The sequence below is a fragment of the Saccopteryx leptura genome, chromosome 5 (assembly GCF_036850995.1).
Source record: "Saccopteryx leptura isolate mSacLep1 chromosome 5, mSacLep1_pri_phased_curated, whole genome shotgun sequence".
NCBI lineage: Eukaryota > Metazoa > Chordata > Mammalia > Chiroptera > Emballonuridae > Saccopteryx > Saccopteryx leptura.
The window spans coordinates 156,816,054-156,842,176 of record NC_089507.1 but is presented as its reverse complement, the minus strand read 5'-3'; the positions used below and the strand labels follow the sequence as shown (position 1 = coordinate 156,842,176).

The following is a 26,123-nucleotide window of genomic DNA, read 5'->3' as shown; positions in this document are numbered from 1 at the left end:
CATGTGTAGGATGCTGGCTGGCTGTGGTTTTCCGCGAGCCCCCCTTTCTCTGCTCCCACCTGTTTTCCTGCTGGGAACAGCCCTTTGTCCCTGAACAACCCAAAGACTGAGGCCTGGGAAGTCAGGTTTTATGAGGGCCGGGCATGTGGCAGGGCTGGTGGCCTAAAGCTCTGCTGCGAACGGCCAGCAGAGCAGCCACATGCTGCATGCCCGGGCCCACTGAGCCACCCGAGGTCCTGCCTGCCTTTCGCTCGAGAAGCCTGCTGACCTGAACCTGAGCTTGCTTTTCCTTTTTTCCCATTGGCAGGCGAGTTCAGAATGCCCACACGGGCCTTGACCTGACCGTGCCCCAGCACCAGGAGGTGCGGGGCAAGATGATGTCAGGCCACGTGGAGTACCAGATCCTGGTGGTCACCCGGCTGGCTGTGTTCAAGTCGGCCAAGCACAGGCCTGAGGATGTCGTCCAGTTCTTGGTGAGCTGGGGGCTCTGCCAGGATGCTCCTGAGGGTGCCCCGGGTTCAGGGGTCCAGGCGGGCAGACATGCCTGCCTCTAGGGTATGAGGGGCATTGGGGAGCAGGCGCTTCTGTAGCCAACACTCACTCAGGGCCCGAGTGCCAACACATGCCGGGCTGCGTGGACCAGAGGCTTGTAGTCTGGGGAGATGGATTTGTGAAGAGGCAGGTACAGGCGGTTACAGGAGCACACGGGGCCTGGGGGAGTGTAGCAGAGGGGCACCTCACCCCCCCCCCAAAGGTTCCGGAGTCCTCTTGAAGAAATGCGGACTGAGCTGTGTTCTGAGTGGGCGGGGCTCAGCAGCAGCAGAAAGGGGGGCGGGGTTCCAGGCAGAGGCCACAGCCTAAGCCAGGGGTCCCCAAACTTTTTATATAGGGGGCCAGTTCACTGTCCCTCAGACCATTGGAGGGCCGGACTATAAAAAAACTATGTACAAATCTCTATGCACACTGCACATCTCTTATTTTAAAGTAAAAAAAAAAAAAAAAACAGGAACAAATACAATATTTAAAATAAAGAACAATTTTTTTTTTTAGAACAAGTAAATTTAAATCAACAAACTGACTAGTATTTCAATGGGAACCATGGGCCTGCTTTTGGCTAATGAGATGGTCAATGTGCTCCTCTCACTGACCACCAATGAAAGAGGTGCCCCTTCCAAAGTACGGCAGGGGGCGGATAAATGGCCTCAGGGGGCCGCATGCGGCCTGTGGGCCATAGTTTGGGGACCCCTGGTAAGCAAAGGCTCAGAGGCTAGAGACGGGGTGTTGTGTGGGGAACTGCGCGGCTGAATGCCGTCGTGGAGGAAGCTGGTGAAGATGAGGGTCATGGCGGGCGGGATCCAGGTCATGGAGGGTAGGTGGGAGCCTGGCTTCTCCTGCAGCCCAGGGGGAGTATTGAGCACGGAGTGACGGACGTGGTGGGAAAGTGGAGTTGGAGTAGAAGGGACTGGCAGGGAGCAGGGAGCCCAGTGACGAGCCTCACGGTGGTGCTCCCAGCGGGCTGGGAGCTAGCCAGGCCCCTGCCTGGAAAGGGAGAGAGGAGAAAATAGTTCCAAGGTAACATGCCCATAATTTCTGACCGGTGGTCTCCACCGACTGAAGTAAAGCGTCCTGGGGAGGGGCAGGGCTCAGTGGCTGTGTCGGTGTGAATGTCCGCGCAGTGAAGGCTGGAGAATGGACAGCAGGACAAAGTCAGACCTGAGACGCAGGTTGGGGAAGCGTCAGCTTGGAGGTGATGTTGGAAGTCTGGGAGTGGATGAAGTTGCCCACAGAATGGATATGGAGTGTGGGGGAAGAGCTGGAGGGGAACCCAGGGACACCGCAGCTCAGGGACAGGCACAGAGAAGCCGCCTCCTGGAGCCTGAAGGAAGAAAAGAGGGACATCACAGAGTCACCAGAGATGGAGGAGGATGGAATTTCACAAGGGAGAAGGAGGTCACCAACATTCGTTTTCACCTTTTGCTTCTCGTAAAAGGGCCCGGTGCTGTGACCGGTAGAGACAGGCCACAGGGTTGTTGGGTAAAGGTAACGTGAGCAGGCATCCTGCGGTCCGACAGGAGCAACTGGTACACGTTTGCACACGAGCCTTCTAATCTCCTGGCAGCCAGGATGGGAAGGGAGACAAGGAATGGCCTCGCTCCCAGGACTAATTAGAAGAGGCACCAAATTCAAAGAGAGACAAATTTATACAAATTTATGACACAAATCTCTTATCAAGGGACATTCAAGAAACACACCAGGGGAAGCATCTAGAAGAGCCTGGTTTTTCCATTTGTTTCTTAGACTGATTCTTGGTGAGACCACGGTGTAATGTTATCGGCAGTTCTGGGTGTGCTTTGCCCTGCAGGGCAGTTTGAAGCCCCTGGTGACCTGATGTGACCTAGGGCGGAGCTCAGTGTGGCCGCATCTTCATGGTCAGGAACACGAGAGGGGGCATGTCTGAGATCAGAGACTGGGTATCAGGAGAGGGTGTTCTGGGCGCTCCGAGGAGCACCCCGCCCGTCTGCGGGTCCTGTACAGGAGCCAGCGTCTGCGTGAGAGCACACGTGAGGACACCTTCATCACCTCCATGTGTCACACCTGTGCCGCTGTTTCCTGACCAGCGACACCCGTATTCTGCAGGTGTGCGTGTGCGTGTGCATGCGTGGGTGAGGGCAAAGGAGGAAGCCTTTGCTTCCCATGAGATCTATGAATCTCTTTGAAGTTTCCTGATTTAGCTAAAAAAAAAATGAGCATTTTGCATTTTATTCTTGTAAGGCCAGGAGCCATGGCTGTCACTATCAAAGCAGCCGCCCATGCAGGTTCGCATTGGATTCGGACAGTCGGTAAAGAAACAACGGAGCCACAAACTGGTGGTCCATAGTCTTTAATCCTAGCTTGCACCCGGCGGGCAAGTAAAAACATACACTGGGCTCCAAAACCCACTCACATTCAGTGCTCACAAAGCCACTGACTTATCTGAGTTTCCTAGAATCAAAGGTTTTTAGCTCACCAGGCTTATTCTCCTCAGTTCCCCATCTTCTTCCTTATCCCAGATACAAACTCTACACAAACTGGCATCTCACTCAGTACTCCGCCATCTTGGCTGCTTCTCCTGGCCTACTCCACATGGCCTTCTTCTGCTCTCTGCTCTGCTCTCTCCTCTAATGATAATCTTAGGAACCAAGAGCGCAAACTCTCGTTCTGCCCCCATTTTATATTGTAGCTTCACAACCTCTAATCCAATATACAAAGTAGGGAAGTCCCTAATACAAAGTCACTTCTCTGAGGCATGATTGGATTGTACCACCCCATATCAAAAAGGGTGGGAAAGGCTTAATCCCAAAACCAAGTCCCAGGCTACAAGGATTCTCAACACACATTAATATCACCTGGGTGACGGCCTCCTCGTGGGCAGCGTAATCTTTAACAAAGTGAGCATAATACATTTTATCTGCCCAACAATTCTTCAAAAAGACGTATGTGTTTTAATACAAAAATGAACTTAATTGCTAACCACAGATTAATAAACCAGCCTCTGGGAAGGGGCAGCATAATTGTTTGTGGTTTAGACCAGTGGTTCCCAACCTTTTTTGGGCCATGGACCGGTTTAATGTCAGAAAATATTTTCACAGACTGGCCATTAGGGTGGGACGGATAAACGCACAAAATAAAATTATGCAACCGGCGTAAAAACTATGGTATTTTATTTTTATTTATTTATTTTATTTTACAGAGACAGAGAGAGTCAGAGAGAGGGATAGACAGAGACAGACAGACAGGAACAGAGAGAGATGAGAAGCATCAATCATTAGTTTTTTTGTTGCAACACCTTAGTTGTTCATTGATCGCTTTCTCATATGTGCCTTGACCGTGGGCCTTCAGCAGACTGAGTAACCCCCTAGCTCGAGCCAGCAAACTTGGGTCCAAGCGGGCGAGCTCTGTACAAACCAGATGAGCCCGTGCTCAAGCTGGCGAACTCAGGGTCTCAAACCTGGGTCCTCCACATCCCAGTCCAACGCTCTATCCACTGCGCCACCGCCTGGTCAGGCAAAAACTGTGGTATTTTAAAATATAATTGTTGAACTTAAGATATTTATTGGGCTAAGTTAAAGAAGGAACGAGCATGTCCTCATTATTCAGGCTGTATTTAAATTTGTTATGCTGACAACGTTTCATGTCTGACATCAATATGTAATATGATAGGTTCAGGCTCGCTACCAATCATGAACCTATGACAATAAAAAATAAACATGAATCCACTGTGTACTCATATGCAACTGTATTAGAAGCGTCCTCTTAACATCGCACCAACAACAGAACATGAGTAACATCCTCTCTGCCTCCAAACACTTTCCAGTCGCTATGGTAACGTTTAAACATGCCTTAAAAATAAGATACAACACAAAAAGAAATATAAAGTGCATGAAAAATACAACTCACCATTGTTATGAATATTGTAAGTTAAGGGTTATTTATTATAATGTTTATATAGAATGAGAGATAGTAGCCTATCTCTCAACAACCATAATGCTAAATCAGTGGGAGCCCTGAGCTTGTTTCTCTGCAATGAGACAGTCCCATCTAGGGGTAATGGGAGACAGTGACACCCGAAGTGTGTTGCTTATGTCCAGTCTATTCTGTAATTTTGTTTTGGTTGCTGTCACTGCAGAAAATCCCACTTCACACAAATAGGATGTCGGAAATGGCAACAGGGTTTTTAGTGCTTTTGTGGTGATCTCGGGGTATTCTGCCATGACTTTAATCCAGAACACCGGCAGAGTTGTAGTCTCAAACATATTTTTAAGGCCGCCGTCATTTGCGATCTCCAGTAGTTGATCCTCTTCTTGCATAGACACGCTGGATTCACCTGGTTTGTTGACAAATGGATCGCGGATTTATTCCTTGGTAATCCATGGGTCTTTTGTGGTTGGGAAGTAGTGTTCAAACTCTTATTTATTTATTTTTTATTATTTTTATTTTTTTCATTTTTCCGAAGCTGGAAACGGGGAGGCAGTCAGACAGACTCCCGCATGCGCCCGACCGGGATCCAGCTGGCATGCCCACCAGGGAGCGATGTTCTGCCCATCTGGGGCGTCACTCTGTTGCATCCAGAGCCATTCTAGCGCCTGAGGCAGAGGCCACAGAGCCATCCCCAGTGCCCAGGCCATCTTTGCTCCAATGGATCCTTGGCTGCAGGTGGGAAAGAGAGAGACAGAGAGGAAGGAGAGGGAGAGGGATGGAGAAGCAGATTGGCGCTTCTGCTGTGTGCCCTGGCCGGGAATTGAACCCAGGACTCCTGCACGCCAGGCCAACGCTCTACCGCTGAGCCAACCGGCCAGGGCCCAAACTCTTTTAAAAGCAAATACGGGTGATCGTGCACCAGCTGGGACAATGAAGGCTTGGGCTCAGTCTCTTCCAAAGTTCCCACGAATGTTTGAAACATGTCAAATATATCCCTGTTCACGTGTCATCCCCACAAATCCAGTTTGGCTTTAAATGCAGCTACTTTATCTGCCAAGTTGAAGACTGTTGTCATTTTCCCCTGAAGTGACCGATTGAGTTCATTGAGGAGGTTAAATATGTCCAAGTAAGCGAGTTTTGCGACCCATTCCTCGTCACTGAAATGTGCTGCTAGTGGTGACTTTTTTTCTGAGAGAAATCTCTGCAGCGGCTCTCGTAATTCAAACACTCTGGCCAGGGACCTCCCTCGGGATAACCATCTTATTTCTGTGTATAAGAGAAGGTGTCTGTGCTCCACGTTCATTTCCTCACAAAGCTGCTCAAACAGGCACGAGTGAAGGGCTTGTACTTTGATGTGGTTAATAGCTTTAATGATATCATTCAATAAGCTGTTAAGTTCCGGTGGTATATTTCGGCTAGCCAGCATTTCCCTATGAATGACACAATGCGTAGACTCGCATTCAGGTGCAGCCTCCTTAATCCGAGTAGTTAAACCAGACATCCTTCCGGTCTTGGCAGCAGCTCCATCTGTGCATATGCCGACACAAAAAGACCATTTCAGTTTTCCTGATATATAGTCATCCAGCGATTTAAATAGTTCTGCGGCTGTGGTTTTGGTTGGCAACGATAGTGCACATAACATATCCTCATGCACATCCTCTTGATAAAGGTAACGGACGTAAACAAGTAGCATCGCCCTGTTGTCAATATCTGTAGATTCGTCAACATGGAGAGCGTACCATGGTGATTTATTAATCCTTTCCAATAATTGTAATTCAATGTCCTCTGCTATTTCCTCAACACGCCGTGTGACGGTGGTAGCCGAAAGAGGCATCTGTGCTATCTTTTTAACCGAAGCCTCTCCTAGAAGTTCATGACAAATGTCTTTAGTGGCTGGAAGGATCAATTCTTCACCAATGGTGAATGGCTTCTTAGCCTTAGCAATACGATTAGCCACCAAATATGATGCTCTCAGTGCACTCGCATTTATTGATGTAGTGGCAACCAGTAATTGTTTCTGTCCTTCTTGTTCATGCTTTTTTCTTTCAAAATACTCAGAAGGCTTGTCTTTTAAAGTAGGGTGCTTGGTCTCCAAGTGGCGAAGCAGTTTTGAAGGCTTCATTGCCTCATTACTTAGCCGGTCGCCACATATTGTGCAGAGCGGCCTTGGTGCGTGAGAATCACCAGTTGCGATAAATCCATACTTCAAGTAGGACTCCTGGTATTGTCTGTTAAATGAAGCCTTCTTTTTCTTCGAGGTCGTAGGTTCTTCTTCTGTCTCCTCACTGGCCCTTTTTCACTTCACAAAAAAACTTTTGATGGAATTTTGTTTTTCACTCATTTTGCTAGTTTATGGGTTTAATTTTAGCGGCAACATATCACGTGACCGAGACAAGTGTCAAGAGTGAGTCTTAGACGGATGTAACAGAGGGAATCTGGTCATTTTTAAAAAATAAAACATCATTCAGACTTAAATATAAATAAAATGGAAATAATGTAAGTTATTTATTCTTTCTCTGCAGACTGGTACCAAATGGCCCACAGACCAGTACTGGTCCACGGCCCGGGGGTTGGGGACCACTGGTTTAGACACACGCTGGTATCAGAGGGATGTGGGAAGAGATCCTGTCTTCTGCTTCCCAGATCATCAGTCAATGGAGTTCCCAGTCTGCTCCCAGGGCCTCTCCCTTGGCCTCCTGGGGTCCCAGAACCCCTGGGACCGAAGGTCTATGGGTCACGCCCGCGTGGAGTAGTCTGGCCAGCAGAGGGCGCTCAGCCCCCACCTGGCCCACTCTGCTGGGTGGGGCTTCTGGGGTTTGAGTTCTCAGGGCCACTGGGAGTGGGAACCTACATCACTTCTGTGTAAGTATCCCCTTCCTTTCTGTGAAGGCTGTTCCCAGGGGAGCTCCGGAGCAGGCCGCAGTCTCCTGTCCCAAATGTGGGTCCCCGAGGTCCCCCAGTGTCCCAACCCCCTGCTGACATCTGGAACCCTCCAGGCTGGGCATTCCAGGGACCATGTGGTCTGCCAGGGCCATGTGCTCTAACACGGCAGTGCAGCGGGGTCCCTGGTCTCTGCGTGTGGATGCACCAGACGCCCCCCAGCCCACCAGCCTCGTCAGCATGTCCATGGGTGCTGCGGGCACAGCGGCGGTCTGGGAACAGACGTGAGAATATCAACATCTTCCTGCTCGATGCTCCCACAGAGAAGATGGGGGCACAGGCCTGGCACACAGGGGAAGCAGAGAGGAGTCCAGGACTGAGAGACAGGGGGACACTGGGCTCTTGGAGGGGCGTGCTGCAGAGCAAGGGACTCTTGTTTGAGTGCCCGAGTTGGGTCAGACAGACCATAATGATGGTACCGTCCGTGTTGCTATGGCTGCTTGCCCCATGTGAGACCAGGGGGCTCCTGCAGCAGAGACATGCTGGGTGTCCCCGTGCAGAGTGAACGGGCAGGGAGAGCTTGATGAGAACGAGCGAGAGCCGCTGGAGAATTCTGGAGAGAGGCTGAGGGCAGGCTGCCATTGGACCCTGGCTCTGCGGAAGCCGAGCGCTGCCCCGGAACTCGGACGGCCCAGCCCACCTTCAGATGGCCGGCAGGAGCCCTGGCCTGCCTCCTCGAGGTCCTGATGTGAGGACGGGCCTGGCTGACGGCAGAGAAACTGGCTGGCTGTCCACCAATGGAAGGACTGTCCCCGCTGGAAGGCCATTGCTAATCCTAAGAGAATGACTCAGAGATCCTTCTGAGCAAAGGCGACTCGTGTTGTCACAGGAAGATGAGCTGACAGCCAGCCAGACCGTGAGGTCACCTCACTGATGCATTGAAGGCTCAGAATGGAAGTGGTGCCCATGGTCACCTGCAAGCGGGGGACCCTGTATCAAGCGTCTCTACCTGGACCAGACAGTCACTGCCTGGAACCCATCCTCGACCCACCGAGACTTTCATAATTGAGCCTAACTTTGAGAGGAGGAGGGTTAGGGAATGCAGCCCGAGGCAAGGAGTTGGGCAGAGGGTCAGGAGGGAGGCCCACCCAGGGCGCACTCCCTGAGACAGCTGGTCCTGGGGGAGACTTGGAATAGCCCGGCCCTCTGGGGACCTCCCACTGGGGTCAGACGATGTGCACTCTCTCCTTTCTGTGCGCAGGAAACTACATGCTTCTGTCATTCCAGGTCTCCAAAAAGTACAGCGAGATTGAGGAGTTTTACCAGAAACTGAGCAGTCGTTATCCAGGGGCCAGCCTTCCCCCGCTCCCCAGGAAGGTCCTGTTCGTTGGGGAGTCTGACATCCGGGAAAGGAGAGCTGTGTTCAACGAGATTCTGAGCCGTGTCTCCAAGGACGCTGAGCTGGCCAGCAGCCCAGAGCTGCTAGAATTCCTAGGTACCCGAGGCTCTGTCCCTAATCCCTGAGCTTTCAGAGCTAGGCCCTGACAGGCCATGGGCCACAGAGGTTCAGGAGCCACTGCCTGTGTTGTGCTTTTTTTTTTTTTTTTTTGTATTTTTCTGAAGCTGGAAACGGGGAGGCAGTCAGACAGACTCCCGCATGTGCCTGACCAGGATCCACCCGGCACACCCACCAGGGGTCGATGCTCTGCCCATCTGGGGCGTCGCTCTGTTGTGACCAGAGCCATTCTAGTGCCTGAGGCAGAGGCCATGGAGCCATCCTCAGCACCCAGGCCAACTTTGCTCCAATGGAGCCTCGGCTGCGGGAGGGGAAGAGAGAGACAGAGAGGAAGGAGAGGGGGAGGGGTGGAGAAGCAGATGGGCGCTTCTCCTGTGTGCCCTGGCCGGGAATCGAACTCGGGACTTCTGCACGCCAGGCCGACGCTCTACCACTGAGCCAACTGGCCAGGTCCCTGTGTTGTGCTTTAAAGCCCCCACTTGTGACCACTCCACTCTAGGCTTGGCCAGTGCCGCCAGCCCTGGGGGGCCTCGGGGGCTGCACAGACACCTGGAGCCCTGGCTGTCGGTCAGCCACCCAGACTGGCCTTCCTGCTCCCGGGGCTCTGCAGGAAGCCCAGGTCCGGCACAGGCACTAGGTGTGGTGAGGCACCTCCCTGTCCCCTGGCAGTGGGTGTCAGATGGCCTCTTTCTGTCCCCTCACAGGCACCAGGTCCCCAGGGGCTATAGACCTCTCCAGTAGAGATGTCTCTGTCCTGGACACAGACAGTCAAGCAGGGGACGATGGGGACGCTTTTGACTTCTTCCAGCAGCAGGAACGAGTTGAGGGCCCCCCCACCCCAGGCCAGAAGGACGAGGATGCAGGGAGGTCCTCAGAAGAGGAGGAGGCACTGGACCCTCTGGGCATCATGCGGTAGGTCTCCCCATTCTGGGGAGCACCCCCTTCCTGCTGGTTCCAGGCTCTCTGGGAACAGTTCCTCCCCTCCCCCCGCCAGGAGTCTGAGAAACCCCCGTCTCCCTGGGCCAGCGCCCTGCATGGCCTGGTGTGCTGGGGACCTGACTGGCTGCTCACCCTCCACATCACCTGTGTCTTCGGGGCTGAGCTCAGGCATCACCTGCCCCCCACCCCCGTGGTGACAGGGTGGCCCTGCACCGAGGCATGGCAGAGCTGTCCCCGACAGCTCAGAAGCCCGTGCTGCCTGAACCCACCGGGCAGCCCAGAGGCCTGGGTTCAGCTTGTCCCGGGCAGCATGGGAGTTGAGGCACATGGCTGGAGCTCCTCGGCTGCGAAGGAGGGCGATTACCTCAGCCCACCTCCCCTCTCCCCCAGGGTGTTTGGAGGGCTCCTGGGATCACATGAGTGGAGGCAGCTGGTGACCCGTCAGGTGCCAACGGGTGTGATTCAAGGGGTACAGTGGGCCTGGGGCCCCTGGCCAGTGCAGTGTGTCTCCTTCATACATATGTGCACACACATGTGCACACAAGCAAGCACATGCAGATGCACGCACGCACACATGCACTGGCTGGAGAAGAAGAGACCAACCAGCTGTGGTCTTGGTGGTCCCTTCAGGTGTCCTGCTTCTGTCACTGTCTCCCTCCTCCTGCTTTCCTGCCTTCGGGGAGCTGCTCCCGAGCCCACCCTGCAGGGACCACCCTGCCCCAGGGGAGGGGCTAGAGGGTAGATAAGACAAGAGAGCCAGACATCTGCTCCCAAGCCCCACTCCCCACAATGGGTACAGGCTGAGTGAGGTGTTTGGGAAGGACTGCCCAACCAGGAGGTGAGAGGGAGAGACAGACTCAGCCGCCCAGAGGCCTCACTGCTTCCCCTTGGCCCGAACATACCAGGAACAAAGTGGGAACCTACTTCAAGCCGGGCATGCACTTTGCACTTTGCATACCATGTCTCATCAATGCCTGCAAGCAGCTGTCATTATCCCATTTTACAGATTAAAGAAACTGAGGCCAAGCACCTTGCCTGAGCTCAGACAGGTGGCAAATAATGGTACTGGGATTCAAACTGAGTGTGAGATCCCGGACTGTGGAGCCAGACTGCCTGGGTTTGAATCCCAGCTCTGCCAATGACCAGGCATGTTTTCTTGGCAGTTTTCCCCTTTTCTTCAGCTTTCTGTAGTGAGAGCTCCTGTCACTGGGGCTCTTGCAAAAATTGAGTCTACATAAATGTTAACACTTAGTCCTTTTTTTTTTTTTTTTTTGGTGTTTTTCTGAAGTTAGAAGCAGGAGGCAGTCAGACAGACTCCCGCATCCACCCGACGAGATCCACCCAGCATGCCCACCAGGGGGTGATGTTCTGCCCATCTCAGGTGTTGCTCTGTTTCAGCCAGAGCCATTCTAGCGCCTGAGGTGGAGGCCATGGAGCCATCCTCAGCGCCCAGGCCAACTTTGCTCCAGTGGAGCCTTGGCTGTGGGAGGGGAAGAGAGAGATAAAGGAGAGGGGGAAGGGTGGAGAAGCAGATGGGCACTTCTCCTGTGGGCCTGGCCAGGAATCGAACCCAGGACTTCCACATGCCAGGCCGAGGCTCTACCGCTGAGCCAACCGGCCAGGGCCGCACTTAGTCCTTTCCATGGCCATGTCTTCCTGCCCCTCCACCTCCACAAGATGAGACCACAGGCCCAGGGTGACCTTCTCTCTGCTAGGAGATCCACTGAAGTTCAGCTAACTGAGGAGGGAGGCCTTCCTGCAGGTCCTTTTCAGAGAAGGAATTAGAGCCAATGAGCGATCAGTCAGGCAGGGGCCAGTGCAACTGAACATGAAAAATAAAGCCCCCAAACCCCCGCCCACTTAGACAGACCTTCCTGCCCTGCGGGCTGTGCGGTGTGGGCGCACAGGGTGGGGGGGGCAGACATGGCCGTGGGGGTGGGGCAGTGGGTGGTGTGACGCCAGCCTGGAGGAGGAAGGGATCACTTCCCAGGGAACTGCTCAAGCGCTCGGGGAGATGGGGCCGGAGCCCGAGGTCCCGCAGCACCTTGGTGCCCAGGAGCCAGGCCTCCGACTCTCCACGGCAGGCCTTGTCCTGGAGCCGGGTCAGCAGCCCTGTGAGGGCGGCAGCGAGGGTGGCCAGGTTCCTTGGGGAGAAATTGTCACAACCCTCCTGATCAGCCTTGCATAGCCCGCGGGCCCTTCTTGGGCTTTGTGTGAGCTCACATTCCCTGCTATTCTGAGTTAGCACACGTAGTGCCAGACTGAGATGGACTTGGGCAGTTTGTGCCAGCCTTTGGCTCAAGGACATGCTTAGCAAAGCGGCTCCTTTTTTGGGCAGCAAAATGCTCTTTGGGGTTGGCATGGGCGGCCTTGGATCTCCTTCTTCAGTAGCAGATTGTTGGGGGAATGCATCAGCCGTCCGGGGCCACCTGTCCCCCAGCGCTGTCCCTGGCTCTGCACTCCAGAGTGCACTCCTGAATCCTAGGAAAGCTTAGCACCGGAAGAGATCCCAGAGGCTGAAGACTTTCTGCCAGGTTTTTGTTTAATGACCAGTGTGACAAGTCAGTGTTGTTACCGCATCAGGAATACTAATAACTAACATTTTTTGAGAGTATTAAATACAGGGAACTGATTAGCTTTTATGTGAATAAGTATTTTCTATTCTATTTCATTAAGAAAAAAAATAATAAAGGTACGCCACGCCAGGTGCTTTCCAGTCCCCTGTGGGTCTGGTTTGGGAGGTGGAAGCAGAAGCCAGCACAGCCTCACTTTGTGTCTGAGGAAGCTCAGGTTTGGAGTCAGGTAGCTCATCCATGTTCCCTCAGCTACAAACAGTAGTCAGGACTCATGCCATTTTTCCTCCCTGTCCCTTGATTCCAGGCTTGTGGCAGTCCGAGAGCTGGGCAGGGCCATAGGATTATCCCCCTTTCACAGATGGGGGCGTTGAGGACGGAGTTGAGTGCGGACTTGTGTGTGACCTAGTAGCACCTTGAAGTCAGATTTCCCCTGGCCTGTCCCGGGACCCCCAGGTGGGCCTGTGGACCTTCTTGCACAGTGCCGCCCGCCCTGCCCTTTGGTGGGGAACATGATGTTCTTTGCAGATGACTTGTCCTTTGCATGAGTTTTTCTTCATCCTGTGCTCTCATTACCCCTGCGGCGTCAGTCCTCCCTGCCGCGGCCACTGGGAGGCGCTGTTGCTCCGCTGTTGGAAGGTTAGGAGCCGCCAGCACAAAGCCCGAAGCGGAGACCAGTCTGGCTTTTCTTTGTCTTTTAAACCTGGTTTTGATTAGAGAAAAGACGGGTTCCTACACCGTTAGAAGGCGTGTAAAGATAAAAAAAAGCCCTCGCCCGGCCCATCCCGACCCTCGGCTCCCCCGTGTGTGGGGTTTGTGTGCGTCCCTGGCCCCGCGACCCACGTTGCTGCAGCCCTTAGCACCTGTGCCTCCTTGCAGTCTGTTTTCCCGTTGAATGTCCTCTTTCGGTCGCTTCCCGTGTCATGCATAGTTTTTGTGTTGAACTTTCTATTTTTGAGACTTCACTGTTCTGAGAAAGATGAAGGTGCTGTAATAGTCCTGCCTTTTGCTGAAAATACTCTGCTGGGAACATTTTAAATTATAACTTGAATAATATATGATGCGTCTATAAAAATTGAAAACACAGGTAAGAGTCATTTTGCCGTGAAGGGTATATCAATGTTTTATTCCCAAAATAGGATCGTGTCCCACATGCCATTCCATAATTGGCTGCTGCTTTTTCTTAGCTTATCTGATTCTTTCCAGATCAGTAGACGTCTGCACTCTTACCCGGTGCTAGTCCGAGGGCCCGTGTGCTGTCTGAGGTATTGCCAGAGTCCTGCTTGGGGGCATGTGGTTTTTGTAGGTTTTTGCTATCACAGTGACGAACTTTTTCATGTAGGGAGTGGTTATTCCTTTGAGCTTTCAACCCACATATCTGTCCCAGAAGCTCCCGCCGGGGGGCCTAGGCTGCGCCACTTGGAGTAGTGGGGGGTTCTTTATGGACTTCATACCCTGTCGAGCAAGCCTCTCTGCTTTTTTCGAATCCTGCCCGCATTGCCCCCACCTCTCCCTCCCCCCAAGTGCTCCAGGAGCTCTCCAGGCCCTGGTCCCTGAGGACTCTCACTTTCCCTGGGGACCGTCTGGTTCCTGTACAAACATGTCTTCCTGTATGTCTGGGCTTTCCACACTCGGCCTAGAGGAGGGGCGCAGGCGCCGGGCCCTGGGCCTTGGCTGCGTCGTGAGGTGGAGCGTTTCTTTGGAATGCAGTGCTGGGCAGTGCTTCCTGCGGGCAGCTGGGTAGATGGTGATGAAGAAAAGGAACAGAGGGGAGACAGGGGGACGCCAGGGCCACAGCCTGGATGTGCATTCTGCATGCATGCTCATATGACCTACAAGTGAGGGGGGAAAAATGGGCTTGGAAACACGTAGGCAGTGCCTGACCCTGTACCTGAGGTCAGAAATCTGGCATCATACTAGACGCGCCTGCTGCCCACTGATCACTTCAGCAGGCCAGGTTTATAAGCTCTTTGCCATCTGATGTCCTCCCTGATCTGCTCTCCCCTCACATGGTGGCAGCCCCCCCCCCCCCCCAGGCCTGAGCATTTCCAGGGACTGTGAGCAGAGCTTCCACAGGGACCGACTTCCCGGGCATGCCCACGTCCCCCCCTGCCCAGGCCTGAGCATTTCTCCAGGGACTGTGAGCAGAGCTCCCACAGGGACTGGCTTCCCGGGCATGCCCACGTCCCCCTCACAGACCTGTACGGAATGAGGTCTCTGGCTCCTCTGCCGAGCCGCCCTTTCGCCCAGAGCCTGCCTAGGCTGGGTTGCTGCCCACGCCCCCATCACCGTTCCTCAGAAGGCCACCTCTGTGCTCCAGCTGTCCTGGAATTACTGCCTGCATGGTAATGACCAGGCTGTGTGCTTGTGACCGCTCGGCTGTCGGGGGCTGGGGACAGGGGCAGGGCTTCCTCCTCTCCGTGCCCTGGGAACCCAGCACAGGTCCTCCACAGGGGAAAGGTGCCCGTGAGTGCCAGCTCGCTGAATGAACAAGTTGCTCACAGCACGCCCGAGGGGCAGAGGGCTTTGTAGATACTGGTCCCTGTCTCAGAGCGATGCTGGGAGCAACTTGTTCATTACGTTCATTCAGCAGTAACGATGCTGCTCTCGTTACTTCCTCTCCCCTGCTCCCTGAGAGAGTCAGAAGAAATAAACCTGGGTGAGCCATGTACTGTCACCCTGTCTGTCTCTGTTAATCTGTCTGTCCTTCCTTTCCCCACTCTCTTCCATCCATTCATCTGTCTATCCATCCAACTATTCATTGTTCTGTTAAGATTCTGTTGCTTTTTTAGAGAGGAGAGAGAGAAGAGTAGGGGGAGAGAAGCTGGAAGCATAAATTTGTAGTAGTTGCTTCTCATATGTGCCTTGACCAGGCAAGCCCAGGGTTTCGAACCAGCGACCTCAGCGTTCCAGGTCGACGCTTTATCCACTGCGCCACCACAGGGCAGGCCATCCTTTTCTCATTCACTTCTTACTGAGTTTCTGCTCTGGACCAGGCACACTACTGAGTCCAGAGACTGAACTTTGGGGACCGTCTAGGACAGGACCCTGGGGCTTTCAGCCGTCAAGGGTCCGCGTGTCCTGCTTAGTCAGGGAGATGGAGGAGGGCCCAGGGAGGCACGGGCTGGAGTGCAGAGGGTGGGGCGCCTGAGTGCACGCTCCCCTGTGCCCTGGATTCACTGGGTTTCCATCCAAGACAATAAAACATCAAAACCAACTTCAGGGAGGGAAACAAGAAGATTCATCCCGTTTGAGCGGAAGACGTGCAGCGGAGAAGGCAGGCCTGCTGTGTGCTCTCCGCCCCGGAGCGAGGGGCAGGCAGGGGGTCGCTGGACCGAACAGTGTGCTCTCAGCCCCGGAGCGAGGGGCAGGCAGGAGGTCGCTGGACCGAACAGTGTGCTCTCAGCCCCGGAGCGAGGGGCAGGCAGGGGGTCGCTGGACCGAACAGTGTGCTCTCAGCCCCGGAGCGAGGGGCAGGCAGGGGGTCGCTGGACCGAACAGTGTGCTCTCAGCCCCGGAGCGAGGGGCAGGCAGGGGGTCGCTGGACCGAACAGTGTGCTCTCCGCCCCGGAGCGAGGGGCAGGCAGGGGGTCGCTGGACCGAACAGTGTGCTCTCTGCCCCGGAGCGAGGGGCAGGCAGGTCGCTGGACCGAACAGTGTGCTCTCAGCCCCGGAGCGAGGGGCAGGCAGGAGGTCGCTGGACCGAACAGTGTGCTCTCAGCCCCGGAGCGAGGGGCAGGCAGGAGGTCGCTGGACCAAACAGTGTGCTCTCGGCCCCGGAGCGAGGGGCAGGCAGGAGGTCGCTGGACCGAACAGTGTGCTCTCAGCCCCGGAGCGAGGAGCAGGCAGGAAGGTCGCTGGACCGAACAGTGTGCTCTCCGCCCCGGAGCGAGGGGCAGGCAGGGGGTCGCTGGACCGAACAGTGTGCTCTCCGCCCCGGAGCGAGGGGCAGGCAGGGGGTCGCTGGACCGAACAGTGTGCTCTCAGCCCCGGAGCGAGGGGCAGGCAGGGGGTCGCTGGACCGAACAGTGTGCTCTCAGCCCCGGAGCGAGGAGCAGGCAGGGGGTCGCTGGACCGAACAGTGTGCTCTCCGCCCCGGAGCGAGGGGCAGGCAGGAGGTCGCTGGACCGAACATTGTGCTCTCCGCCCCGGAGCGAGGGGCAGGCAGGGGGTCGCTGGACCGAACAGTGTGCTCTCAGCCCCGGAGCGAGGGGCAGGCAGGGGGTCGCTGGACCGAACAGTGTGCTCTCAGCCCCGGAGCGAGGGGCAGGCAGGGGGTCGCTGGACCGAACAGTGTGCTCTCAGCCCCGGAGCGAGGGGCAGGCAGGAAGGTCGCTGGACTGAACAGCTTCGCCGGAGGTCGCTGGTCACAGCACACTCTCACTTTGTTCTTCAGAAGGTTTCCTTCTCTCCACACGTCCTCCGATTTCTGGTCCACACCCCCGCTGCAGGGGCCCATTTGCTGGGAGGGTGTGAGTTTGTTTTCTCTGGTAGCTGTTTAGGGCCTGCTAGTGTCTGGGCAGTAGACCTGGGCTGGTCTCCCCGCCCCCCCACTGCGGCAGTCCCTGCTGGTCCCAGGAGCAGGGCCAGGCGAAGGGTGACTGAGGGACAACAGTGGAACAGAGCCCACAGGCCCCAGGCTGGTCCGGTGGCTCCCAGGCCTGACTGATCACCCATTCAACCAGGTCTCAGCTTCCTGGGCTCGCCCCTGGGGTCCTGCCTCAGGAGACCTCGGCTGGGCCATCTCTGGCTGGCCTGCCTGAGAGCTGTGGCCTGTCCTCGGTACCCACCTCCATGGGTCGTCAGGACTGAGCTGACTCTGCCCGACCCATGAAACAAGCGGGGGGAATATCCCAGTGAGGGCAGGCCACCCTGGCTCCGCAGGGTGTGTGAGGAGCAGTGGCTGAGTTTCTGGAAAGCACTTGCTGTGAGGATGGAGTCCAGGCTGCCTTCTCCTTTCCCAGTAGTGCAGGCAGGGCCTGGGGCTGGCGCCAGTGCAGAGACATGTCCCCAGGGGCCTGTGACGTTTGCCCACCTGGCTTGTGCCCAGAACAGAGTAAGAATGGGGAATCAGGTGTATGGGGCTTCCTGGCACAGCCCCTGCCCGGTCTCTGCTCTCCCTTCAAAGTGTGCCCTGTTCTCCTGGGCACAGTGGACCAAGCCTGTTAGCCCACAGCATCCCGTATCTCATTCCTGCTCATGGGACACTTTGAGGGGCAGGAGCAGGGGTCTATGACTCTGACTGCCCTCAGTTCTAGTCTCAGTGTCCCCCTGCCTACTGTGTGGCCCTGAGCAGACTCCTAGCCTCTCTGTTTCTTCATTTGCCCAATAAGCCCAGCAGAAATCCTCTGGCCGGGACTTTGGCCCTGAGCACGGGGGGTGTGCACCTTCCTGTGACCTTCCAACAGGTGTATTCCCAGTTTTTGTAGCTTCCCATCCCAGTTGGAAGTCTGAAACCCTCCCAGGCATCTAAATCCAGACTGTGGGAATGGTCTCCTCAGAGCACCTTGCCCTCCCACATTCACCCTGCTGCTATTTTTATCTGCTGCTGGTTAATCTCTTACCGTTTTTCGGGGACAGAGCCAGCTTCTTGGCGCAGTTTAGCCACGTAGTATGGCCAATGTGAGCTCAGACGGTGACCTCTGTCCAGTGGAACTGCCCTCCAGGCAAGCAGTCCAACCAGAAATCCTGTTTTCCAGTAAAACGTTTATTCTCGCTTCCAGGAACCTAAAATGGCTCATTTAGGCATCAGCAGCAGGGATTGGATTACCTCGTTAAACTAAACCCAGGTCTGTTTGTTTATTTATGTGCGGGTGGCGCAACTTACAGTGACGTGAGCAGGTCTGCACACTCAGTCCCATGAATGTGTCCGTGTGCACTGTGCAGCCACTAGCCGGACTGGGGCAAAAGCACCCCCTGGCCAGGAAGCTTCCCTTGCGCCCTGCTCCTGGAATCCGGCAACAGCATCTGGCCCAGAGCAGGGCCTTGGCCACCTGAGGGGTGACAGCGTCTAGTGGGACTCTAAGTAGCTGAGGGGCTTCTCGAAGAGCGTGCGGTTTGCTCAGTGGGACTGAAGTGTTTGCTAGGCGGATGGAGGTTAGGCCTCTCAAGGGATGAGAGGATGTGTGTGGGAAAATGGAACATGTGTCAGGGCTGCTTTCTGCTCTCCCCTGGGGCTGGGCCCTGAGGTTTGTGGCTTCAGACTGCATCCACCCCGTTTCTGTTTTCGAGGGGCATGGCGTGACTGAGTCTGGCCCCAGGAGGCGCTGAGGTTGGGTGGCCCCCCGCAACCTCGAGAAGGAGGGTGTGCTCTCTGGCTGGTGACCATGCAGTCAAGCCTGAGGCCTGAGTGGCCCTTCATGGCTGCCTGTCACTGGGCAGCCGGCCATGGAGCCCAGACACCCACCCTCTCCACATCGCGACAGTGGTGGCTTCCCAGGCACAGGGCTCAGCCACTTCCGGGAGCAGGGTCTTGCCACCTCCAATGTCAGGTCCTTGGAAAGTTCCTTCAGGACATAAGCTCAAGCCCACCCAGCACCTGTGTGGGTCTGCCCAGGCCACCTGGGCCGGCTGGTGGGGCATCCTCAGACATCCTAACTTTGAGATTTATCTGTGATTCTCCAGCTCCAAGAAGCCCAAGAAATGCCCTGAAGTGGCTACAAAGCCCAGACCCTCGTCCCGGCTGACCATCTTTGATGAAGAGGTGGACCCTGATGAAGGGCTCTTTGGCCCAAGCAGGAAGCCGTCCCCCCAGGGCCCCTCAGAAGACGCATCGTCCAGGGACCGTAAGTAGGGCCCCGTGTGTTCTGGCCACTCTTGGTGTCCCCTGGGTTACCCAACTAGCCCCTGGGAGAGGCTTTAGACCTGCTACAACATGAGCAGGATAGACATCTTTGCCTCGTTGTGTTATGACATGATACAGACTTGACTCACGGAGATTTTCTTTTCTCCTTTATTTATTTATTTAGTTAGTTAGTTAGTTAGTTAGTTATTTTTATTTTATTTTTTTTTTTACAGAGACAGAGAGAGAGTCAGAGAGGGGGCTAGACAGGGACAGACAGACAGGAACGGAGAGAGATGAGAAGCATCAATCATTAGTTTTTCATTGTGCGTTGCAACACCTTAGTTGTTCATTGATTGCTTTCTCATATGTGCCTTGACCGCGGGCCTTCAGCAGACCGAGTAACCCCTTGCTGGAGCCAGCAACCTTGGGCTCAAGCTGGTGGGCTTTTTGCTCAAACCAGATGAGCCCGCGCTCAAGCTGGTGACCTTGTGGTCTCGAACCTGGGTCTTCTGCATCCCAGTCCAACGCTCTATCCACTGCGCCATCACCTGGTCAGGCTCTTTTCTCCTTTTTTTAATTTTAGTTATTTTAAGTGAGAGGAAGGGAGATAGGCAGATTCCCATGTGCACCCTGACTGGGATCCGCCCAGCAAGCCCATATTGGGCCGAGGCTCAAGTACCGAGCTATTTTTAGCACCTGAGGTTGATGCACTCAGACCAACCAAACTATTCTCAGCGCCTGGGGCCATGCTCGAACCAATCGGGCCACTGGCTGCAGGAAGGGAAGAGGGACAGAAGGGGGGAGGGAAGTGGGAAGAAGCAGATAGTCGCTCCTCCTTCTCCTGTGTGCCCTGACCAGGAATCGAAACTGGGACAGCCATACACCAGGCCAACACTCTATCCACTAAGCCACCTGCCAGGGCCTGACGGAGATTTTTTGCTGGAGAAATCTTGTTTTGTGTCTCATTTCTTACATCCTGGCCTGGAAACTTCTGGGGCTGCGTGTTTATTCTGATCATCCCTTGGAAGGGGAGACTGGTTTTCTTGTTGCTTTCAGAGTGTCGATTGGGATTGGCAAGGCCAGACTTGGGCATGGGTGAAAGGTGGATGCTGACTGCCCCAGGCATTCATTCTGCGACTCTAGGATTAGGATTGGGACAAGAAGCTTTGTGTTGCCAACGTAGACCCCACTGGGGGATTTTGGGCAGAGACAGGAAAGCTGGGCGTCCTCAGGACTTCTACACACGTCCCTGGGTCTGACCTGTCCTCACCCCACCCAGGTCCTCTTTCAGGGCGGGGAGTTGATGTCATCCATTAATTCAGCCACCACTTGGTGACTGACCACTCCCCAAGGGCCAGTCTCTGTGCTGGGCCCAAGAATATACTGGTAAGTAAGACACAGCCCAGCCTCAGGGCCTCCCATGGGAGATAGGACATCTCCTGACACTTACAGGATAGCCTGCGTCTGTAACGGGTCTGAGCAGAGCGTTGTGCCTGTGGGGACATCAGGGAAGGCTTCCTAGGGTGACGTTGGGTGGGAGCCCTACTCAAGCTGGATCCCGAGAGGTCGGTGCAGTTTGCCCGGGCTGCTGAGGAGGGAAGGTGGTTCCGGTGAAGGGGCTGTACTCCCCTTTCCTGAAGGGCAGTAGAGATGGGGGTGGGGAGCCCACCCAGGCTCCAGGAAGGCAGGGACTGTGGGGAGAGCCGTGTCAGCTCACCACTGACTCCTGCAGGCAGCAGTCCCTGGGCAGGGGGTAGTGCTCAGTAAGCACTAGAGAAACTGGGGTACAGCATGGGGGCTAAGAGGTCCAGCTGGGCCTGGTTGTGGGGCCCCTGGTGCAGTGAGCTGAAGAGGCTTTTCCTCCTGAAAGCAGTGGGAAGGCCACCTGGATTTGAATTGAGTGGTGCCGTCTGCTGACTGGCCCAGTGTGGCGGGAGGCAGGAGGTAGGGCTGGGCAGACAGGTGTGCCTGCCCCAGTGAATCCTGTCCCTTACACCCACCTGGCCCCACTCCTCTGGTTCTGCGCTCTGCCTTGCCCCTTGGCTGCTCTTGCCCGGCTGGGCTAAGCCATCTCCACCCTGCATTCCCGGGACAATGCAGACGGGCCCGGACTTCCCCTGACGGCTCTGCTGCTGCCTTCTCCACAGCCCTGAAGTTGTTTGATGATCCTGACCTCGGTGGGGCCGTCCACCTGGGTGACCCCTTACTGCTGCCGACTGCCCGCGAGAGTGGGGGGCCCACACCCCACCTGGGCCACAGAGAGGCCTCCATGGAGCTGCTCAGGTACCAGCTGTCCCCAACGATTCTCTGCCTGCTGAGAGGGCCTGGACAGAGCCACAGACCTGTCCCAGCAAGGGAGAATTCCACAGCCTTGTTCTCTGCGGGGGGATCCTGGCCTTGGGAAGGCAGGATTCTGTGGGTGGGAGCTGGCCCAAGGCGTGATGGGGTCTTGGGGGCCGGGGACAGGGACCTGCAGCTCAGCATGTTCCAGAGAGAGAGAGCTTTGAACCCACTTCTTTCTCTCCCTTTCACACTCATACTTTAATAGTTTATATAAAGAATAATTAAGTTACTTCATTGCAAAAACAGGAATAACTGGCGTAAATAGGTTTGGGAAAAAATAAAACTGACCATCGGCAGCATGCCGCTCACGAGGAGGGAGTGAAGCACAGATGTGCTGGACGGTGGCCGGACCGCAGCAGGGTCCCCACATAGGTTTTATAGAGGGGAGAATGAGACTTAGTCTGTGTGTGTAGGATGATTGGCAGACTGGGTGCACACCGATGGCCACTGCTGACGGGGTGCCCACATGCGTCTGCAGCTTGCTGGGCTCTTCACATGTGACCTTACTTAATCTGCACGCCAGCCCCCTGGGCGGTGCTGTTACCTCCGTGCTATAGAAAGTGGAGTGTGGGAGAGGTAACTGGCCCAAAGCTATAGCTCCCAGGTGCACTGGATCCCAGGGCCAGACTGCCTGTGTCCTGTCCTCCCACAGGACCCACTAAGCACTTGCAGGAGGAGAGGCTGGGAGACTCACCTCCCACCCAGGGCAGCAGCTTTGGGGGCTGCCCCTGCTGCACTGAGAGTGCCGGCCCTGTGCGCCCCGTGCATCTCAGCACACCCTCCGGGGCCCCGGGCCGCGGGCATGCTGGGCAATTTACAGGAAGCCACGCTGTCTCTTTCCAGGAACAATTACGTGGTGCTGAGGCATGTGGCCCCAAGAGGCTGTCATTTGCACCCTCATTAGTAACTGCAGGTGATTACAGAGTTCTCTAAGTGCCCGCCATGCCAGAGTCACAGAATGGATTCTTGTCTTTGCATCTCCCCATGGCCCCTGGCGTCTGTCCACTCTTCTCTTGTGCCCTGGCCCCTGACATCCTGGCAGGCTGAGAGAAGCCAGGACTGTTGCTGTGTTTAGGGGAGAGACTGAGGCATAGGGAAGCAGATTACGGGGTCAGCTCCAGGGGGTGGCAAGGCCCAGCGGAGCCTCCCCACCCCACCCCAGAGAACCTCCAGAACTCTGCCTGTCTCAGCAACGGAGTTCCAGTGGGACCTTTCTTGCATAGTTGATTCTAAACCCATGACACCAGCACTCTCAGACCTGTGTTCTCCAGAACATCCTTCTGGGGTGTTCAAAGGTTATTCCCTTCAGAGGGGCTCTGTGGCCAGATGGCTGGGCAACACCAGTGTTAAGCACATGAGTGGCTCCAAGGGGAAACACCATGCAGCATTTCACTGTGATCGTGAGACCTATTCTAGCCATGATACAAGAGCCCAGGTGGAAATTGAGCACTTAGGAAGGGGTGCCCGGGCAGCCACCTATACCCCGAGTGTGACCGTCCATCCCCAGCTCAGAGCAAATTCAGCTTCTGTTAGTTCATGGAATCAGCGCCTTGCCCATCAGTGGAAATTCTGAGCTAGACACAAGCTTTTAGCTGCTGCTGTTTCCCCAAGGGCCCCTGACTGAGATAATTCAGTCCTTTTGAGCTCTTTCTGGGCACCCAGACTCCAGCGGAGGATGCAGGAGCCAGCACTGTCCCAGGGTTGCCCAGGGAAGGGCTGCCATGTGGAGGGCTCAGGGCACCTCTGAGCCAAGGTTGCCAGGAGCATCCTGTCCCTGGGTGGCGCCTCCTGGCCTTGAGTCCAAGACAGCTATTAATGGGCGGGCGAGTGGGTGGGATGGGTTGACTGGCTTTTCCATTGGGCACCTGGTCTCCAGGAATTGAGTTCCTCCACCAGATGCTGGTGGCAGGAGCTGTCTCGGGCAAAGAGGGCAGAGTCTAGCTGTGGCCCTTTTTCTTAACTGCCATTTGGTACCTGGGACTGGTCCTGTGTGACCTGTACAGCCCCCCCCCCATAGTGTTGCTGGGCTGTGAGGTCCAGGACCGAGGTGAATCTTGGTGGGCTCTGTCTAGTGGCCAGGTGACCCACAGAGGGGCACTGAGGACAAGCAGACCTGCCTGAGATGACAGGTAGTGTATGGCAGTGCCCGAGTCAGAGCTGGATGTCTGATGTGAGAAGCTAAGCTCTCATCTAGACCTCGTTCGGCCCGAGGAGAGTGAAGGGGGCTCTCCCTGTTGTGGGGTGGGGTCTGCTCGCCCCCAGCTTGCTGCTTCTGCAGGAGGTTGTGCTCAGGGCATCTCCCTCTGGTTCTCTAGAGTTGAAGAGGACTTGGACCAGATTCTGAACCTTGGAGCGGAGCCCAAACCTCAGCCCAAGCCCAAGCCACCAGTGGCAGTTAAGCCAGTGCTGCCCAGGAAGCCAGCTGTGCCCCCTAGAGCGAGCTCGTCCAAGCCCAAGGCCACGCAGCAGCAGCAGCAGCAGCAGCAGCAGCAGCAGATCCACGCCATGGACGAGATGGACATTTTGCAGTACATCCAGGACCATGACACGCCTGGCCAGGCCGCCCCCAGCCTCTTCTGACCCCCCTCCACCATGCCAGCCCTGGGCCAGTGGCCCCTCTGCTGTGGAGGGATCTGTGGTGAGGTGGGGGCTGTGTCCTGCAGGCCAGGACCTCTAGGCCTGGGGGGGGGGGAGCTTGGTCACAGTCCCCCTGCACCATGATTCTTTTTCTCTGGCTGGTGGGGTCAGGAACCCGCAGGGTACGGAGAGGTCACCATAGGAATTGAGCCCAGCTGTCTCAGCCACGTGCATGTGGAGGGGAGAGGATGTGGGGGTGCCTTCTTAACCAGATCCCGGCCCCAGGATGGACTGAGACTGGGGGAGCCCAGGGAGGCTTTGCCTGCTGGCTCAGCGCCTCCGCACAGGAGGGAGGGGCTGCCAAACTAGGGTAGGGCGGGGGACCAGTCTCCGGGCAGCAGGGCTCCTGAGTCGCCTCTGGTTACCAGATGCTAAGCAGGGCTCTCTCCCTAGTTTCCAACTTAGAGGGTCAAACCCAGCCCTGCATCTCGGGGGTAGGAATGGCCTAACTAAGCCAGCTCTTCCTTTCTCCCTTTCCCAGGGAAGACCTGGCCAGACAGATCATGGCCCCTGGAGCCTCTGGACATAGAGCCAGTGTCCATTACTGCAACTGTGAGCAGACTGATCTCAGCTTCCTGCAGAGCTCTGCCCGGGCCTGCGGCCTGGCATGTCCCTCCTGCACAGAGTAGGAAGGACAGGATGCTCTGCGGCTGCTGAGGGCCTGGTCTGTCCAGTGGCAGATGCTGCCAGGCCTTTCCTGCTGTCCGGGTCTGGACTTGCTCACTGGCCTTTCCAGGGAGCAGAAGCCGAGTGCCAAGGCAGGGCTAGTGCCTTAGACTTCCAGTCCCCCACGCCCGGCACGGGTCCGGGCCTGGCGCCGTGCTCAGAAAGTTCTCAGTGAATGAATGATGCTTCACAGAGCAAAGGATGCCTTTTTTATGGTGTGTGCTCCATGTTCAGACCTAGTTTTTAATGCAACACAAGTTTTTTTATGAAATGCAACCACTCTTGTCCCTTGGCTTGTCCTGCCTGACAAGAGGCATCAGCAGGGGCTTTGGGACAAAAACCCCAGACCTTTCCTGATTGGAACCAACAACCAACCTGGAGGGAGGCCCTTTGCCCGGGCTGGGTGCTGGCTGCCATCAGAGCCTCTCGTTCCCTGTCTTTCCCTGCCCTGTGCCAGGACCTACGGGTGGTGGGGCACTCTGTCTGATCTGTCATGCATCTCACCTTTGTCAGTTGTCTAGTCCTGAAAAGTCTGTCCCTTTCCCTCCCCCTGTGCCAAAGTGAGAGGAAGGGGCAGCTCTGGGGTCTGAGGGCTGAACTCCTCCCCGCCTCGCACAGCCCTGCCTCCCTGGGCCTGAGCCCTTGAACTGGCTCCAGGGCAGCCCCGCCCCGGCCTGCAGCGCGTGCCCCGTGCACTCCCTGCCAGCCTTTACACCCCACCAGCCTCGCCCACTCCCGTGCTGACTGCAGGAGGGATAAGTGGGTGGCGGGCAGCTCTGCCTGGGCTCCTTCCTGCCCTGTTCTCAACTCGGCACCCCATGTCAGCTCCCCCACCTCCAACACGTGACGTGGAAGCGGAAGGGTCCACCGGCAGGGGCCCCATGTCCACGGGGTCTGGCCCTCCATCTAGTAAGGGCCACGGATGGAGTCTGCCAGTCTGGTGTGAGTTCAGCCACTGCAGCCCGGCCCCCTCGGCGGCCTGGTGCTCTCCGGTCACCTGAGCTGTGATGTGTGCCTTCCAGACTGGTTTCAAACTGCGACTGGTTTCCACCGCAGGTCTGGGACCTGCTGGTGAGTCCGTGCCACCGAGTCGTGTAGTAAAGTCTACGGCAGTGACTCGTTCCAGCGTTTGTTGGTGGTGTTTTTTTTCTGCTCCAGAGACAATGGGGGATGGTGGGGTTCTCTTTGGAACAGTGAGTTCAACCAGGGGAGCTGCCCTTACAGGCCCGAGGCCTCCTGGCTGCTGATTAGTAGAGTGGACTGAAGGCAAAGGTAGGGTCCCACCGTGTAAACTGAGGCACAGGGCCCAGGCCCGGCAGAAGTGTGG

At 55.9% G+C, this 26,123-nt stretch overlaps 1 protein-coding gene across 3 annotated transcripts in view; it reads left to right on the top strand.

Annotated features, from left to right (window-relative positions):
• HS1BP3 (HCLS1 binding protein 3) overlaps window positions 1-25,917 on the top strand; it is a 28,602-nt gene extending 2,685 nt beyond the window's left edge. Inside the window, exons 2-8 of one of the 3 annotated variants that reach the window (XR_010751651.1) lie at window positions 308-473; window positions 8,626-8,833; window positions 9,559-9,766; window positions 18,991-19,151; window positions 21,298-21,433; window positions 23,809-24,131; window positions 24,612-25,917. Coding sequence is in view for 1 of the 3 variants with exons in the window: in XM_066386261.1 (XP_066242358.1) it covers window positions 308-473; window positions 8,626-8,833; window positions 9,559-9,766; window positions 18,991-19,151; window positions 21,298-21,433; window positions 23,809-24,073 (1,144 nt within the window). In the remaining 2 variants the exon portion in view is untranslated. Of the gene's footprint in view, window positions 1-307; window positions 474-8,625; window positions 8,834-9,558; window positions 9,767-18,990; window positions 19,152-21,297; window positions 21,434-23,808 lie in introns of all 3 variants that reach the window. The other 2 variants (XR_010751650.1, XM_066386261.1) reach the window with 2 other exon arrangements.
• The last annotated feature ends 206 nt before the right edge of the window (window positions 25,918-26,123 follow it).